The following is an 18990-nucleotide window of genomic DNA, read 5'->3' as shown; positions in this document are numbered from 1 at the left end:
GAAAGATGGCGTTTATAGTATCTTTTAAAATTTAAATTGGAAATATAATTATTTGCAATAAATAAACTGATAAATTGATTGAATTATAATTTAATTTTTTGTCTTTATTTCTTTACTTGCAATATTGAAAATGAAGTTTTACATTGAGAACTAGTGATCTGGATAAAATTCTTTTAAACCAAAAACAAATTTATTTAAAAATAATATCTATAAACATTAAATTATGCTTACATTTATATTATCTAAAAAAAATAGAAGACCTTTAACAATAAACAAAGTTAATGAAAAAATACAAGAATTGTATAATTTATGTTTTTTAAAAGTTTCTGAACGTCAAAAAAATTCAATGGCTGACAAATTGCCAAAGTTACTTAACCTTCTACTTGATATAACTTACAATTCCGAAGAAATACAATTGAAGTGCCTTGGACCACGTCAAATTCTCCCCTGTTCAATAAAAATTCTTTCCATGTGTGACGAAGAAATATATAAATCGAGTTCAAAACTTAAATCCACCAAAAGTTATGAATTAATAAAAAATTGTTACTATGATTTATTGTCTATATATACGATAGAAAAGTCTCCACAAAGAATTAAAATTATTATTAAAACGATAAATCAAGAAAATTTATGGCAATCACAAAAGTGTTGTTATGATGTGATAGTAGGCTTTTTACAATTAAATAGAAATGAAGAAAGCATTTTACATTATTTAATAAAATTTTCTGAAACTAAAAAAGTTAATGATGACAATGCCAAAGCCATTATCAACATTTTAATCAACATTTTTCAAGAATTTTTTTGGTTTGATGAAAAAAAAATATTATCAGTCATCAATAAGCTTTTAATTATGTACCATAGTGGAATAAATACAGTGAAAAAATCGAGAAACAAAAATTTAAAAGACTCTTTAGAAGTTTTATTGCGCATAATAATTGGTAAATTAAGTAATGATTCACTACTTTCAATTATTTCTAAAATATGTTCATGGATTCTTGAAACAAATGTATCTGAGAAATACATATGGGAACTAGGAAAGATCGTAGAACATGCAGCGTATCATTATGAAACGAACTTATTGGAAGAAACTTTTACAAAAGACGTGCTACACATTTTTATGCAGATGATTTATTCATCTGATCCATTAATTAATCTTTTAGGAAATCGAATATTTCAACACTTGATTGATAGAAATAAAAATAAAACATACTTTGAATCACCAGAAATATTTTTTCAAGATGTGAAATATAATGTTAAATGTAACAAAAATCATTATCAAAGAGACGTGGAGTTTCTAAGACAACATAGAGAACTTATTCATGATACTTTAGTTGAAAGTGTTATGAAACATTCATCAAAAAAACTCAATCTTGAGTCTACATATTGCACAATTTGTTTGCTGGTAGTAGAAATACCATTTGGTTTTACTGCTGCAGCTGTAGTTTGTTTGGTAATGAATATTCAAAAATTAGCTCTCGAGAATTTAGCCATAAACCGCGAAGTTTCTTATCATATTCATGCGACTGTTATGGCAGTTTTGAGTTTAATATGTTGGATTCATGATGCTAAAATTTTTTATGCTTATGTCAACAAAATAATGATGAAAAGAGCACAATGGGCACCTCAATTAAATCCTCCACTGAAAACTCATTATATTTTTGCTGTTCATTATATACGTTGGAATAAACCTGAATTATTCTTTATTAACTGGGAAGTACGTTTTGGCTTATGGAAATGCTTTCGCTCAATTGACAAAAATACAAATAATAATAATAGTGAAGAAAAAAAAACTATTAAAAGAATTATCTGAAATTTATAAAAAATATAATATAATTAAATAATAAATGTGAATTTATTCATTCACGTAATTTTACAATCTAAAAATTAGTCAATGTTAGAGTGAATAAATTTTCACCATAATATAAATCTACAATCTATAAAGAATTTAACATTTGTTTGTTTTTTTAACGTGAAAAATGTATACTTAACAATGTTATTTATAATAATTTATTTTACAAATATCTTACAATTGATTAAAACCAGAGATCACCATCTTCATCAGGTTGACTTTGAGGTTGATTTTCTTGCTTTATTGGCTCCTCTACAGTTTCTATTTCTTCATCACTTTCAGACACAGCCAAATCATCATGTATTTTATCAGTTTCAACTTTTTCTGCTCTTGGTGGTAAACCAGCCAAAAGGAAATCGGATGGGTCATAGTTAGGATCCACATCCATGCTTTCTTCTGCAAAAATATAATTTTTTTTAACTTTTATTAATATCTTCAGTTATTTAAATATATTTTTCAACATTTATTATTATCAATTAAACACAATAAAATCAATGTTATTGATTAAATAATTTTTTAAGTTACCTTGTTGAATAAGTTGTTGATCCCCTACATAGAAACCAACATTTCCTAGTTGAACCATTGCTTCAGCCGCTTGTTGACTGTCATCATCAGCTGGAACCTCTTCACAATCTCTCATTTCTCCTAACTCTAAAGCATCCAAATCTCCCGTTTCCCGTTGATCTTCTGATGCAAATGGAACTTCATCAAACTCATCTTCACTAGAAAATTGTAAGTCCTCCTCAAGAACGTCTTTTTTCTTTGTACTTTTTGCACTTCCTTCTGCTTCAACATCACCTTCGACATCAACGAAATCAAAATCTTCCATATTAGACTTTCTAAAGTTATTATCAGGAGAGTTTGTTTCACTTCTTCTAAACTCTGGTTCAGCAATCGTGTAGTTTTCTTCATCAGGTCCAAGCCAAGATGAATCCATGTCAGCTTGATCCATGGCTCTTTGTTGAACCAAAGAAATATTATTTTCAAGTTGTGTTAAATGATCACTGTATTCGTCTAATGTTTCTTTACAAACTCTTACAAGAGTTTCTGCCTTCTTTGTAAACGACGATTCTTTAGAATTATACAGAGCACAATTTTCCAATATTTGCTCAACATCATGGAGAAATTCATAACGACTGTGATACTTATGCGCTGCAACTTTCTTCGCAATTGTTTCCAAGTCCATAGGTCTCTTAATGATGTTATAGTAATCTTTGAATTTTTTCTTATCAACGGGTTTAAGGAATAGCCAAGCTTCAACCATAGATTTAAGTTTGTTATTAACAACATTATCAAGAATAAATGTAAGTGCAACTTGATCGTTGTCATCAAGAAGTGGATTAATTGCTTTTTCAAGCCTCATCAGTCTGTCCTCTTTCTCGCCAAGTCTTTCGACACAAGTTTCTAACATTCGTTTCGCAGCGACAGTTAATGAACTTTTAGATCCATTGTATAAAGTTGAATTCTCAACGATTTGATTTACGTCCGAGAGAAATTCTTCTCTATTCTGATATTTTTTCTGCCTTAAGTTCTCACGAATTGTTTGTAAATCCATTGGACGAGTTATTATTTTATAGTAATCCGGGACAACCTAATAAAAAATATTAAAAGTTTATTTCAACTTTTAGTTTCTATACTACTAGTTTAAACTTTGGTTTACTAAACATTTAGAGAAATTTGTGATAAATGAGATATAAAATCAACTTCTTTTATATAATTAAAAAAATCTTAATATACCTTTGCATTAACAGGGAACAAAAATGGTTGAACATCTGGAAGATCTCTCATTTCGTTAAGTATACTCTCTAAGATAGTTGACATTACAACGACAGGATCAGTACGTCTTCTGTTAACAGGCTTTTGATGTCTTTTGAGATAATCACAGTGATCATCTCCAGTAGCTCTACGTCGTTTCTTTGAATTTACTGCATCCTTAGGCACTTTGAGTAACAATGTACGTCTTTTCATTTCTTCGGCATGCTAGAATGAATTTTAAGTATGTTTTTTATTCATTATATTACAGATATAAAATTACTCGTGGCTAAACTATCATGTTTATTAAATGAAAATCATAAAATTGTGAATAAAATTTTGTTGTAAAAAAAAACATGAAGATTGATTTCCACTTTTTGAGAATTTAATTAAAAATGAATAATCAAATTATTCATTAAATTTTAAAACAAGAAACAAGTATATTCATGTTAGCAGAAAAAAAGCATTTAAAATTAATGACAAACATTGACTTACCTTAATGAGCTTAGATGAAAGTTTCACCTTAGTGCCATCAACATTAACAAGATCTTGATCGTCAGTGTTGAGTTGTTTTTCAATTTCTTCTTCTTGCTCCTCAGTCATGGCCACATTAACTGGCGCAGTAGTAGCCATGCTATTCTGATATAATGGACAAGCTTTATTAGTTCTCATATGCCCTACATTACCACAAGCACCACACTTGAGTTTAAGATCTGGTTTAAGTTTAGGTTTTTTACGTTTAGATGGAGAAGGTTCGGATTTAGAATGTTTAGAAGCTAAAGAAGTGGATGGGAAATTATTAAATGGAAGGATACTGGATGAGGTGGTAGTAGGAGTATTGGTGTTGCTCCTATCAAGCATATTAGACGAAGAGAAATTATTGGCAGAAGAGCCACCACCAAGCATTCTCTCGCGCTCTTGATTCCTTTTAATTCTTCTCAACTGCTCTTGAATTCTTCTCTTCTCTCGTTTCATTTCTTCTTTCTGGGCTTCATCCAAAGTTGCAAATTGTTTGATGAATGACTCATCCTTAGAGTTTCTGATTTTAATATAAGTGTCAATAACAGCCGGTTTACGTACAATTTCAACTCTTGTGAATTCTTTGCCTTCAGGATTACGGAACGTTCTATAAATCTTTAAAACACGTCCCTGCTGTGAATTGAAACCTTGACTTTGATCACGACTATCTTCTTCATCATCTTTTTTCTTTTCTTTTGGTTTTTTATTATCTTGATCCTGTGATTCTCCCATTAACATTTTTCTCAATTCTTGACGTTGCTGCTCTTCTCTCTCCAATGACAATTGCGAACTGGTTTTTTTATTCGACAACATGTTTTCAATATTTTTACCCATCTCTTCAATATCCGAGCTGTCTTCATCAGAACTTTCGCCTTCATCTGTACTTAAAACTTCAGCAGAAGATAGCACACGATTTTGAAGATCAAATATTCTCTGACATTCCTCTTTATATCGTTCTTGATGTTCAGCAATAGAAAATCGATTACCTCTCGAAAATTTAGTCATACCTTCTTCACCAGCTTTGGCCTTTTCTGTTGAAAGAGTTCGTACTACATCAATCACTTCCCAACGTGATAGTTTTTTTATCTCTTCTTCGGGAACTCCAAATTTACGAAGCAAAGCCTTAGCATTATTCAACGATAATCTTCTTAAATCAGCATCAGTTCCAGTGACTGTTCGTTTTGGTTGAGCTTCTTGTTCTTCTTTGCTAATAGTAGGCTTATTGGGAACTCTGACATACGAAAATCCTTCTCCACAGCCTGTAGGATCAGCTGGACCCGCTAGTTGTAACAGACATTTACCTTTCATTGCTTGAATATACGCTCTGGTAGTATTCCAAGGTGCTACTTTAACTTCATCATCCATTTTTAGCTGCATTTCTTCATCATCATCATCCTGAGGTGTAAAAAGAAATTTCTCTCCATATCCAGCATCTTTCAGTCTTTGCTCAGCAGCAATCATACTGAAGTAAGCACAACATTGTTCTGGAGATACCATAGCTCTGATTTCTTCTTCTGTTGGCAATCGAAAATCTGGTTTTATCACCCACCAATTAGAATCCATGCCTGTTCTTTTAAAGTCAGCACAAAGTTTTAAACGTTTTCTTATACTGCTTTCACTATGTGATGGAAAAGCTTTCTTGATATCATCCATTCTAATTCTTCTTGGAGTGTCAGGTGATTTCCAAAAAAGACGGTAAATAAAAACTTGAAGAAAGTCACGAACAAAATTATTTGCACGTTTAGAATTGGGTCCAGGTACTTCATAAAGAGGACATTCTTGACCAGCAACAAAAATTGCATCAATTTCTCTGATGTAATATTGTTGACGAGTTCTAATTACCAGAAAATCTGTTGATGGAATTTTATGCTCATAAATTGGAGCTCGATACATGTTATTTTCCACTGCTTGAATGCTCTGACCAGGCGTTAAAATACCAAGGAATGGACTTGTATGAGCATAAGCAGTTTCTCCATATTTATATTTAGGTGGTCCTGCATCTTTACCAGCTTTTCTTTTGTAATAATTTTTGACCTTAGAACACATACCAACTTGATTCATCAATGGTGGATGCTCTTCTGAGAACTCAACAAGTACTAGCTCACCGTCTTTTCCAGTTAAATCTTCTGGAGTTCTCATGAAAAATACATCTCCTCCTCCAGAAGCAATTCTTTCTTGTTCTCGCTGTTTTGCCTTCTTTTTAATGTGTTTTAGTAACGGCAAAACAGTATGTGGGCCAGGATGAGCAAGAGGACCATGGCTAAATCGTTTTATCGCTGGCCTATGGAAGTTTCTTAACTTCATTGGACCCATGTGTGTTTGAACAAAAGGTACTCGAAGTTCTACGACAGGTGTACTATGTTGGATTAAATTTCCACCACCAACTTTAAGTCGTAATGTTGTTTCCGAAGATCTTGGCATGTAATACGTATCATTGGATATATTGAAGGGATCACGATCAGGAGATTTAGGTGGTGGAGGTGGAGTATCTTCTTCTAGAACATTAATAACTCCAGCTTTACCTAGTAAAAGCTTGCTTTTCTTGACGTGAGGATGGGGGATCTTGACTTTAGGTTGTGGTCCATTTTCTTTATGAAGTAAGGCAGGATCAATATCATCAGGAATTCCAAGAACAATATTTTCGTCATTAGGATCTAATGTTAATATCTTTGGTTTAGGAATTTTCTTCATATTTTCAGCATCCCATATCACCTCTTCTTCCCACATTCCATAAACAAGTTCTTCATTTTCTACAGGAAATATTGAGTACCAGGTATCGTCGTAATTATCTTCTCGTTGTTGTTGAACTCCTTTTCCTTGTGGTAATTTATTCTTGGGTGTTTGCATATGAAGTGGTGTCACGATTTGTGATGTTGACAGTTTTACATTAAAAGCTACTGGTGCTTGAGCACTTTTACCAGGCTGACTAAATGCCTGCGCTGTTCTGTTTACACTTGATGGTACCCAACCTGCCGCATTAGCTTTACTTGTTGATTTCATTTTATGTTTAATTTCATCACCATTCCATATTACATCGTCTTCCCAATGTAACTGAGATACCATCAAAAATGCATCCTCTTGTAAGTCCTCGTCATTTTCACATGATTTTTTTTCGTTTTCATTATCACAAGAATCTTTTTTCTCAACTAATTTGAAACCATAATTAAAACCATCTCCAGTTTCAGGTACTTTTAACATGTCATACCAAATTTGTGCGGGCCCAAAACGCCAATCTGCTACTTTAGGACCTAAATCTCCATTTTCACCGTTCACCCCAGGTTTACCAGCTTGTTCTTTATCTTCAACAGGCCTCAATAATTTTGTTTCATCATCCGAAGCACATTCTTCAGGTTTTGGATCAGGTGCATAATTCATTACCCAGCCTTTGAATTTAGATTTCTTTTCGTCTTGATCTGAACCTGAATCAGAATCTTTGATGTCATGCTTCTTTTTCTTTCGTCGTTTTCTTACTCCTCGCCATATTTGTGGTAAACTACTTGGTTTACCAGGCCCAAATAATCTAGAAAATCGAAGTACTTTATTAGGACGAAAATCAGGGAATAATTCAGTTACATCAATATTTGCATATTTTGAAGGTAACATTGAAGCTAAAGGAGTTTCTAATTTGCGCTGTCGAACTGCTTCAATTTCTTCTGGTGTGAGATTTTCTTTTTCTTCAGGTACTGGGGGTGGTGGCATTAATTGTTTATCAGTTTTATTAATGTTTTCTTCATCATCTGCATCATAATCAGTGTTTTCTTTTTCAGTTTTTGGTTTAACTGCAGCCACGGTATTTCCTTCACTTACATCATCTGCTAATTCATTGATATCTGAAAAATCTAATGCTCCAGGTGATTTAGCATCATAGTCAGTGTCATCATCATTTTGATGATGGCTATAATCATCTCCATTAGTAATTGGTCCTGTGTCATGATTTTCACCATTATTTATATTAGTTTTTTCTTCTTTTACATCATTTGACATTAATTCATCAAGAATAGAACTTAATCCAAGACGACCAAGTGATCCTAAATGTTGTTTAGCATCGTCATCAAGAATGTCATCTTCCAACTGACCGTTTTCATCAATATTCCCGAATAAAAATCCAGTAATATTAATACCTCTATTATCCATCTCATTTTCTTCGTCTGATGAACCCATGATTATTTAATTTGAACTTTTATTTCGTAAAAAAATATTAAAACGATTGAACACTTGTAGGTTATAAACTCAATAACTTAGCTTATTGGTTTACTCTAAAATTTAATTTTCACAATAATTTATACACCACATTAGGCAGTATGAATTATCCATTTTTATTATCGTATTTACATTTTTTTTATTAAATAAATAAATCTATCGTACGTTTTGGCGGTACGCGTATTTACGAGATAAAAATACTCTGTACTGAATGCCACCATAACCCAAATGCGCAAAAATGATGCGCAAATGCCGCCGATAGGAAATGTTCAGTAGTGCCATCTAGTTGTCGAAATAAAAAAATTATCATTGACACATATCAGTCGTGAAATTACCGGCCGTGTTAGTAGACATTTTTTTTTTGTTGTGTATTTATAAATGTCCGAAAAGGTATTTTACTACTAATGATCACATTTCATCAGAGTTAATTAAACTTATCATCGACACACACCTTAAAAATAGGCAGATATTATTATCATATAGTCAGTAATTAGGCCATGTTATATTTATAAATTTTCTACTTTCTATAGAATGCTATGGATACAATAATTAATAACTATTTGACAGAATAACATAAACTAATCTTTTTATCTCCTTGATATCTTCTTATAGGAGGAAAATAAAAAAAATGCTTTATCGGTTTATCTTTTACACAAAAGTACTTCCAAGGAATTTACAAATCGTAAAAGATAAGAGAAAACAGTCTACAATGTTGAGTCTATCATTCAACAGTTGACATTATGATTACACTGAAGAAGTAATGCTATATAATTAAATGTGAAATAATATAAGTTTTTTGTGAATGATTAAACAAACTATTACCAATACAATTATTGTGCTATACCTGTGATAAGAAAAAAAGATGAAATATCAAGAATAATAACTATTGTTTGTAAAAATAATTGTTCGTAAATACGTTTAAGTATTTGAATAATCTTGTAGCAGTCAGCTGTGTTTACAGTTTTGTTAGAATGAAATGTTATTGAAGTGGTTAATTATTTTTCCACGTGTGTTGGTTATGCAGTGCATTATTCTTGCTAATGCTCGAATTATTAATTCATTGGTATTAAAAAGTATAAACGATGCGCCTCGCGATTTAAAAGTAGAAGTTTTTGAAGATTCTGAACACGTAGAGAATGTGGGTGATTTTCAATTGAAATTAAATATCTCTTGGTTACCTCCAGAGACCTGGATTCCAACGTCGTATAGGTAAATTAAAAATTCATTTCAATCTTTTATGTAAAATGCCTTTATTTTATGTCAAAAATTATTTTCATTTCAGTCTGTCAATAAATTCTTTAACTGAAAATATCGAAGATGAAACATGTCCTGAAGAAAGTTTATTTTTTACTATTTGGAATGAAACCCAATACAATTTCATTCTCCCGGAAGATCAGTTTTTGTCAGAGTTGACTATACGACCCGGTTGTTCCTACAGTGTTCAAGTTTTTGCTAATCCACGAATCAATGCCAATTTTCACACTGTCAAGGTTGATTTATAACTTAAAGTGTTTTTAAAAAAAAGAATGAAAGTTATAAAAATAACATAAACTTTTTTTTTAGATCAATATTACAATACCCACCTGTGTAAATCGATCATGTAACTGTCAGAATGCAGAAGAGTTACTTCCTTTAGTTGATGTCGATGTTTCAACTACCAATCAAGAAGATTTTCTGATAAAATGGAACACAACTTTTAATAGCTCAAAGGTTTCTTCGTTTATTATTGGGTAAAATAATATTTTTCAATAACATTTACGTATGGAAACGAAGTTACATCAAATCTTTGCAACGTTTTACTGATAGAATTTTTATGTTGATAGTTTTGTCAATATTATGTTAATATTAAATTAAAAAAATTATAGGTAACTACATTGATATTTTATTTTTGTTTTTCAAATATTGGACAAACTATTAGACTATTAATGGAGTCACAGTAAACAGTACTCATAATCTATCTTATTAAAAACATAAGTTAAAAAGAGCTGACCTTGATTATTTTTTTTGGATCTAACATATTTATTAACATATTTATTCAATCGATAAATCGTTGGATATTTACTTATTTAACTATAATTTATTATCTATTATAACTAATATACTTTTTTTTGTTAACAACGCGAAAAATTAATTTTTTTCTTAATATTCAACAAATAATATGTAAACATAAATGCCTGCATAGATGCTGCATTTAAAGGAAATTTTTTTTTATCATGAAGAAAAAAAATTATCAAACATATATGTTCAACTAGTGTAAATAGATAGGTAACAGTCGAATGAATGTGTGCAAACACTGTTCAATGTGAATGCAAAAGAAATAAAAACGCACAAATACAGTCGCGACCAAGAGTAATAAGCATTTTTTATAAGTATGAATATTCAAAAAGTTAGCTTTTTATTTAAAAAAGTCTTACAAATTACTTACATTATGTCAAATTTATTTTTATCCTTTGATCAATATTCTATCAATTACTAATATAAGTTTTACAAATTAGTTCTTATGATAAAATTAGAAGTAAAGAAGCCAGCTATTTAATATCACCAGTTTATATAATATTTAGTAACTATTCTTATGTAGTTTAGTACATTCAAGGAATTCGATTGACACTAGCATAATGGTGTTTTTTATTGGGATTTTATTTGCTTATAAAAAAGTTTGCGTGTGTAAGAGATCTTCTATAAATAATTTCTTAGTATTATTAAATGTTTAATTTTCTATTTCAAGAATACTTCATTCATTCCATCAATTAATGATTGAATTGTTATTGTTTGGAACAGTTATGCTACGCCAATTATGGTGTCTACCAGTGGATTGCCTGTCTATAATACTTCAGAAATAACTCGAGTTCCTGCCAATACTTCTTTCTTCAAGTGGCGGGGAAAATTAGTAGATTCTACTATTAATGCACCTAATAAAATATTTGTTGCTGCTGAAGATGCTGAGAAATGTCGAGGTATCAGCACTGATTTTTTTATTAAACGCCAACATAGTAATAAAGAATTAATGAAAATGGAAAATAAAGTAAGTTAATTTTAAACTAGATGTTAAAATTAGTAATGCTACATTGAAATTTATTTCATACTTGATAACAAATTGGTTTCAGTGGATTATCTGGTTTACCATAGTGAGTAGCGGAGTCATAGTAATTGGTATATTTATTTATTTATGGAAACAAAAATTTGGGAATTATAAATCGATACCTTTCCATTCCCGATCGATGTAATTATTTTTTTAATTTATTATTCAACATCGACACAGGCGTTTTCAGCAGACAGTATTTTCAAAAATCAATTCTCTCTATTTTTAGAGCACACACTATTCCGCAACCTCTAAATGGAACTCATTGGTTGAGTTCGATTTTGCGGAAACACAATATTCTTTATCCAACACAGGAGGTATTGGTATTTGATTTTATTACATAAAAGGATTTCTTATCATTATCATAAATAATCTAATCATTGAAAAATTATTCTCACTAAAATGAAAAATTTATGAGTTAAGTTACAAAATTTCAGTAACTAATAATTTTTTAATAAGTTCATTGTTCATATTACATTAACAGTTTCATAAGTAAAAAATAAATAAAATATACATATTAATTAAGTAAAATCGGTAGATATTCCTGATAATAACACAAAAAAGTTGAGATTGAAAATGAATATTAATAAGGGTAACATGAGTTAATCTGAATAAAGTAATATGAATGAATTATTACAAACGATTTAAGGGTCAACCAAAGGAATATTTAGGTAGTCAAAGTTCTGAATTAAAACAGGAAGAGAACATTAATAAGGATAAAACTAGTTAATAAGGTTAAAATTGAATCAATTATTGTAAATGATTTAACTTAGTAAAATCAATCTTCAGATTTAGTTAATTGTTCTAACATAAGTAGTCAATGTCTTTGAAAACAGATTATTCATAGGAATTTAAATATTTAATTCCATATTTTAAGTAATTTATTTTAGAAAATATAATGTTGAAAAAAATTTTTAATGTTTTGAAAATCTTATTTTATTATTCCTGGAAAATATGACTCTATTATCAACGATGAATGAATTAATAAAAAATACATTGAATGGTCTATGAGGTAAACAGGTAATAAAATAGAAGCCATCAGTACTACTCCATTATCTTCTATACGATATACCTAATATACTGTTATTTCCTCGCTATTAAATTAAGCTTTTTTGACTTTTTATCCGTCTATTCAAGATTTTTTCCCATTATTTTTAACCCAATTACTGAAGTTCCCCAAATATATCTATTATTTAAGAAAGAAAAAGGCTTTATGGATAAGGGAAAAAATTTATTCGAGCGAGAAAAATTTCATCAAAGAACAAAGTTAAGAAAAACTAAATTATTTTACTTTTTTGATTTCATTATTATTAAGGTTACAATAATAATGATATAAATATTACATGAGCAGTTGATCAACTGTGATTTTTATTACTTAAACCAGTAAATCAGCACAAATTTCTTGTATTAGTTGCCGAACTCAACTTTTATTTCTTTCGAACAATCTAATAATTTTTGAATTGTTCGAATCTTTCTCATGAAATTCAATTTTCTGCTAGGTTAAAGTAAAAAATAGATTATTGCTTCACAAAGAATGTTCCAAACGACTCTTGAATAGAAATCATCACTATTAAAATTTAAAAGATTCAATCTATATGTAATTCATAAAATTTTTAAACAAAAAAAAGTAATAATCTTGTATTTAATGTTACAGGTACCTACACTAAATGAAGCAGATAAACTTGAAATATCATATGATCGTCTGAATATAACGGTTGAACTTGGAAAAGGTCAATTTGGAAAAGTGTATTTAGGGTATTTGGATGGACCAAACAGTTTCCCAATAGCTATAAAAATGTCGAATCCATCAGGGTCAACCAATGAACCAGAAGCCCGACGTCAATTGCTTGAAGAAATAGGTACAATGAAACGTGCTGGGTGTCACCCACATCTTGTTAAACTTATTGGCTGTTGCACTGCACCTGAAACGCCTGTCTGTGCTATATTGGAATATGTAGATGGTGGTGATTTGCTTGCATACCTTCACTGGATCAGAAATGAATGTGTAGTGGACAAACACCAGCTGTCTGATGCTTCTTCAATTAACTCACGACCTAGCACCAGTGACAGTAAGACTTATATTTTTAAATGTTTTTATCTCACTTGCAAATTATATGCTAAAAAACAGAAACATTTTAGAAGCATATCTGAAATATTCTTTTCATGAATAAACGAGTATTTATCGATTGGAATTGGTTTTAGTGTTCGATAAAATCTAATTGAAAATAGCGTTGATAATGTATTTAACTAAAGTAAATAATTTATTAATTAACTATAAATTATTTAATTAACAGGACTTACTACTAAGTTCACATTAATGTCATCAAAAATAATTAACATCATGAAGAGCTAATTTTATGCTTTTTTCATTAAAATTCAAGCAGAAATTCATAGGTATTGATCGTTTGAGTACCCAAAATGTTAGTATAGGGGTTGAATATTTGGAGACAAGAAAAATTGAAAGCTGTAAATGAAAGAAAAAGATTAATCTGGACTGGTCTTTAACCCCACATTGCTCTTTGTGACACATTTGTTCATCAATCTATTTGGTGTGAAACTTGGTATTATGGTTAATAATAGGTCGACTGATCTTAAATACATAAACCCAACCTTTCTCTAGTTAGGAAAATTTTACTTTTATGTGAGAACAATAATATTCTAATAAAAATTAATTAAAAGTAAACTTGTTCTATATCAGGATAATATTTTTATTACTGAATAAATATATTTCTAGAACAATGAGATGATAAATAATTGAATATTGGTAAAAAACATAGTTAATTCGATTGAATTGCATCACATTATGAAAGAAAGGAAAATGTGTCTGAAATGGAAATATTCATTTATACATAACATAGAATGGAAAATATAATAGTCTCTTATAATTGAATATAAAAAATCATTTTAAGCTTTTTCAGTTTGCTGAAAGTCAGTAACTATCTATTGTACTGAACCAAAAAAAAAAAAAAAATTTTCTATGCTTCAAAAGGAACTAAGCTTTATTTCAATAATATATTTTCCTTTGCATTTAAATTTTATTCCTGAATACAAAACATTTTAATAATATACAAATAAATTTTAATTAAAATTAAATCTATTCTTCATTCATAGATATAAAACAAAATCTTAATCTATTATTACGCCGCATTTTTTTCCTTTTTTTGAGAGATATTCGTTTAATGGGAATATTTTGAAAGTATATTGATTAAATTTTTATCTTTAGATAGAAATGATCCCAGACCTTTTCTACTTTTATTTAGGATTTATTTGATTGAGTATTATTATTAAAATCTGAATTTAAGATTTCAGAAATCAAAAGAAAAAAGCTCCTCTAATCGAGGTTGACTGAGAATATTTACTGCATATCATGACATTTATAGGTCACATTTTAAGAGAAAAAATATATATTTCTTTTCTTAGAAATACTATTAAAATTTTATTATTTCTGGGCTTTATACTTAACATTTAACTGTGTAAAGTAAGTGTTTTTAGAGAAATACAAAAATCATACATTTTTGAGTTCAACAGTTCAATTATTCGTTTGTGTGAAATTATATTGTGAGAAACTAAACAGCCGCTAAAGCTTCCAACAAATTACATCTATATAGAGTTCTGCAATTTAACTAAGCTATCTTATGGCAACTTTGTAAGATATATTTATCAGATCCATATATTCAGAAATACTTGGTGCTAGAAAATATGAAAAATTACTCTTATTTTTATTCTATCAGATGATATTCTATTTATTTTACTTCAATAATGAATAGTTCGATAATGTAAACAAAACAGTCTATCACTATGACAAATTGCAAGTTTACTCTAACAAAATTTTTGATTTCTGTATAAATATTGTGTGTGTCATAAACCTTACATTCAAGTAAGTTAGGAAAATTGATAAAATGTAAAATTTTTAATTCTATTAACCATTGGCGATAAAAAATATTATTGCAAGGATTAAAATTCTATAGTGTTGTGAATATTGATTGACGGTATTATTTCCGTGTTTAAGAAAAATTATATGTGTAGACATATAAATATTGATTAAGTGTCTGAAAGTTTTCATCAATGTGAATCATGTCAATACTGTGAAACAACTGAATCAATAATGATAAAGTGTCTTTAATAAAACGTATTATTTCTATAAAATCAAAATGTCATGGTTTTGAATTAAAAAATATAATATCGTTATTGGAAACTAAAAATTCACACTAGGAATGTGAACAAAATATTTTTGTTTTTATAGTATGAAAAATCCAATTAAAATCGTGCAGATTGAATATCATAGAATTGAAAATTAAAAAAATACTTTCTATGCATGTGTAAGGAATAAAAGACTTGTAAAATAAACAAACATTGATAAAATGTTTAACAAAAATTTTGAAGATTTTGAGTAAAGTTTTGTTTCACTTAAAAATTATATTTTTAACGTTAAATGTTAAAGTAAAAGAATATTCATTAATTGTAATTAGATTTATTCGATAATATTAGTTAACGAAACATTTTGTCAAATACTATTAGATTAAATTGAAAGGTTAAAATAATTATTGAGTTTTTTTTTTTTTTTTAAATAAAATAACTTGTAAAAGAAATTGAACGAAATTTAATTACTGAATTTATATAGACTGTAAGTCCATTAACTCATTAATACTCGATTGGAATAAAATCAACACAAATAAGAGCTTTTTTATTTAAAGTATTTATTGAAATATTTATTTAATAAGTTCTTCTGTGATTAATTTTTATTTAAATTGTCTAGAACTTTAAATATTTTAATTGTTTATTAAGAAAATCAATATTTCCAAATGAAATAAAGGATTTTAAACATCCTTTTTATTTCTTTTTCAAATGAGACGAGAGATCTTTTAAAAAAGAAACTCAATTCTTTGATTGACTCGCTTAAAGTTCACCTCATCAACCATTCAAAATATTTTTCTGCTTCTCCTTTAATTCTGTTGTCTACAACCTCGAGTATCTTATCAGTGTTTAGTCTTCTGTCTCCCCAACACTATAAAAAGTACTCCGTGTCTCCGTTTACTCCGTAGCATCATCCATCTTCCAAACCCTTATATTAAAATCACTCTTCGGATATCACCTTGAATTTCCAGGATTCTGAGTCTTCTTTTTTCACAGCAGAGCTTTTTTCATGGACTCATACTTGAAAAAAAAACATGATATATCTTTTATAAGTATTTTTTTTAACTGTTATAAATCTTTCACTTTTTGTTCAAAGTAATAATTGATTGAGATATAATTAATGAAAAACGTTAATAAAAATTCCATCTCCTGATTCAAGTTAAAAAAGAATTCGAAATACTTGGTATATTTTACTACTAATTGGCTTTTATTCCAATTTCAAACTATTTGATATTGTACAATGATGACTGGAAAATAATTGATTTTTTCAAACGAATATTTCAGCATTATACACTATATTGGGAAGTGTATCTCCAATGAGTGGAAGCTTTTCAATTTTTTCTAATAACGAATCTACCACTACACCTACCACTGCCTTGACTATGTTCAAAGAGAACAATCACCTCCACAAGAATGTTAACTACATCAGTGACGTTGAAAAAAAATGGAATCATTCAACAGGTGGTAAGATTGATAACTATCGATTTATTAGCTTTGCCCTGGACATTGCTGCGGGGATGGAACATTTAGAGCGACAAGGAATTATACATCGAGACTTGGCAGCTAGAAATATTCTTGTCACATCAAGTTTATCTTTGAAGGTAGTAGCAACAATTAAACTTTCTTATTATTTTATGAATAAATGATTAATGTGAATTGATTCAGAAATAAAAATCAACAAACCTTGAAATAGATTTCAGATTTTGGCTTATCTCGCGATGGCATTTATGTCCTTGGCAAGAGTGGTGCTGGAGTTCGTCGACTACCAATTCGTTGGATGGCACCCGAAGCTCTTCGAGATCGTGCATTTACTTCGAAAAGTGACGTCTGGTCTTATGCTGTTGTGTTGTGGGAAATTGGAACACTTGGAGCATTTCCTTATTCTCAAGTTCAAGATGATGAATTGCTGCAGTATATTCTAAAAGATAATTGTCGTTTAAGTCAACCACCAACTATTTCAATAGAATTCTATAACTTTATGCAATGTTGTTGGTCATCAAGGCCAGATAGCAGGCCAAATTTCAAGGAAATTATTCAGAAAATTAATTCATTTAAAATGAATGAACATTTTGTGATTATTGAGAATCCTTCGTATAATATTTTCGCTGCTGATTAAAATTTCACCATTGTTTCTGTGAAAGTATTGATTGATAAATAAGTGAGTACAAATATATTATATCGATTCAATAAAATGTAAATATTAATTTTTACCAAATCATAAAAATTTATATTTGAAAAAATTGAATAATAATCGTATTTTTTTAACTCCACTGAAATAGTAATACTGTCCTAGAATTTATAATTGACCCCTTGAATTGGAGCAGACGAAAGAACATAAAATGTCAACTGATAAATACACTTCACGCACTAGTGAAATGTGTTCTATAATTACTCAACACGCTCTAACGAAGCTAATTTTTGTGCTCAACATTCGTGAAAAATCCATCCTTACGATATATATCTATATATATATATTCTAGGTAAAGATTAATTTCTGTAAGTCAATATCAGGTTATATTATCAAACATAAATTAAATTTAAAGCTTAACTTAAAGCGGATAATATGAAATTTTAGCACATATTTCAGTAAAAGAATGATTTTCACTTTCTATTTATAGTAAATGAATTTTGTGTTGTACCAAAAATAATAATTGAAAATAAATCTATTTTTATGCTAGTAAATGAAACTTAACATTAATCAAAAAGTTATCCATTGCACTAAGTTGGCTATTTCATGCCATATATCAAAATAGGAATTGATTGAAATTTGTCAAAGTCAGTTTAATAGTTTGATTGCAAATCTACCATATAGTAAGGGTTTATCCCTTAGTCACTAAGGTCTTGAGGCCGCAGTGCAGATTTGAATGTAGACTGCCATAAGTCTGACTCAAGTCTTACGTTTGGTGTATACGCTTGACGTCAGACTTACAGCAATCTGTCCCACATCTGCACAATGTACTACTAAGGGTGGATCTGTAATCTCTGAAACTGTAGCTAAATACAGGGTATTTATATTTTATTCAGTGGAAATAAGAATACAAAGGTAAAATAATTATCAGTGGAGCGAAAAATTTGACTAAAAATGGAAATATGATACTTGACATATATTTCTTCGTGAAAAGTTAATCACAATGATGTATTATGCAATTTATTATAATAATTTAATGATATATACTTCGTTATACTTTGTTATAATGCATTAGATCTTTTAATTTAAAATGTTGAGTATAATCAAATTATACGAAGAAAAATTCCTTTGAAAACGACCTCAAAGAAGATGCTCTTAAGTCCCAACAGGTAGTTTACGAATATTTCATTCAAAAAAAACTTTATAAATACTTTTAAGAGAGACATCAAAACATCTTTCATAAACATTTTAAGAAATGTTTTTTATAGTAGTTTTTTATTAAAGTAATAAATAGACCTCTCTTTGAATTGTTTAATTTAAAATTAATTA

General features: G+C 29.2%; 3 protein-coding genes across 4 annotated transcripts; 2 read left to right on the top strand and 1 right to left on the bottom strand.

The window, feature by feature from the left end:
• Window positions 1–756: 756 nt before the first annotated feature.
• LOC118074251 (uncharacterized) lies at window positions 757–1920 on the top strand. Its single transcript, XM_035095334.1, has 2 exons — window positions 757–1775; window positions 1889–1920. The coding sequence occupies exons 1-2, from the start codon at window positions 851–853 to the stop codon at window positions 1918–1920; spliced, it is 957 nt and encodes a 318-aa protein (XP_034951225.1). The 5' UTR covers window positions 757–850.
• Window positions 1921–1967: 47 nt separating this feature from the next.
• Window positions 1968–8722, bottom strand: Taf1 (TATA-box binding protein associated factor 1). The gene is made up of 4 exons (XM_035095384.1): window positions 4097–8722; window positions 3587–3829; window positions 2375–3440; window positions 1968–2245 (listed from the first exon to the last, which is right to left on the bottom strand). Exons 1-4 carry the CDS (start codon window positions 8279–8281, stop codon window positions 2034–2036), a joined length of 5706 nt encoding a protein of 1901 aa, XP_034951275.1. The 5' UTR covers window positions 8282–8722; the 3' UTR covers window positions 1968–2033.
• A 141-nt stretch (window positions 8723–8863) lies between these two features.
• On the top strand, window positions 8864–18063 carry LOC118074284 (mast/stem cell growth factor receptor-related protein Kit-like). 2 transcript variants are annotated; one of them, XM_035095386.1, is made up of 10 exons: window positions 8864–9529; window positions 9603–9810; window positions 9884–10050; window positions 11099–11342; window positions 11425–11540; window positions 11629–11716; window positions 13054–13468; window positions 16818–17134; window positions 17227–17691; window positions 17827–18062. In XM_035095386.1, the coding sequence occupies exons 1-9, from the start codon at window positions 9297–9299 to the stop codon at window positions 17647–17649; spliced, it is 2211 nt and encodes a 736-aa protein (XP_034951277.1). In that variant the 5' UTR covers window positions 8864–9296; the 3' UTR covers window positions 17650–17691; window positions 17827–18062. The 2 variants fall into 2 exon arrangements, with proteins under 2 accessions (XP_034951277.1, XP_034951276.1); XM_035095385.1 differs by having other exon boundaries at window positions 17227–18063.
• The last annotated feature ends 927 nt before the right edge of the window (window positions 18064–18990 follow it).

The sequence above is a fragment of the Chelonus insularis genome, unplaced genomic scaffold (assembly GCF_013357705.1).
Source record: "Chelonus insularis isolate UGA/USDA-ARS -01 unplaced genomic scaffold, ASM1335770v1 contig_134_pilon, whole genome shotgun sequence".
Classification (NCBI taxonomy): Eukaryota; Metazoa; Arthropoda; class Insecta; order Hymenoptera; family Braconidae; genus Chelonus; species Chelonus insularis.
This window is presented reverse-complemented; position numbering and strand designations above follow the sequence as displayed.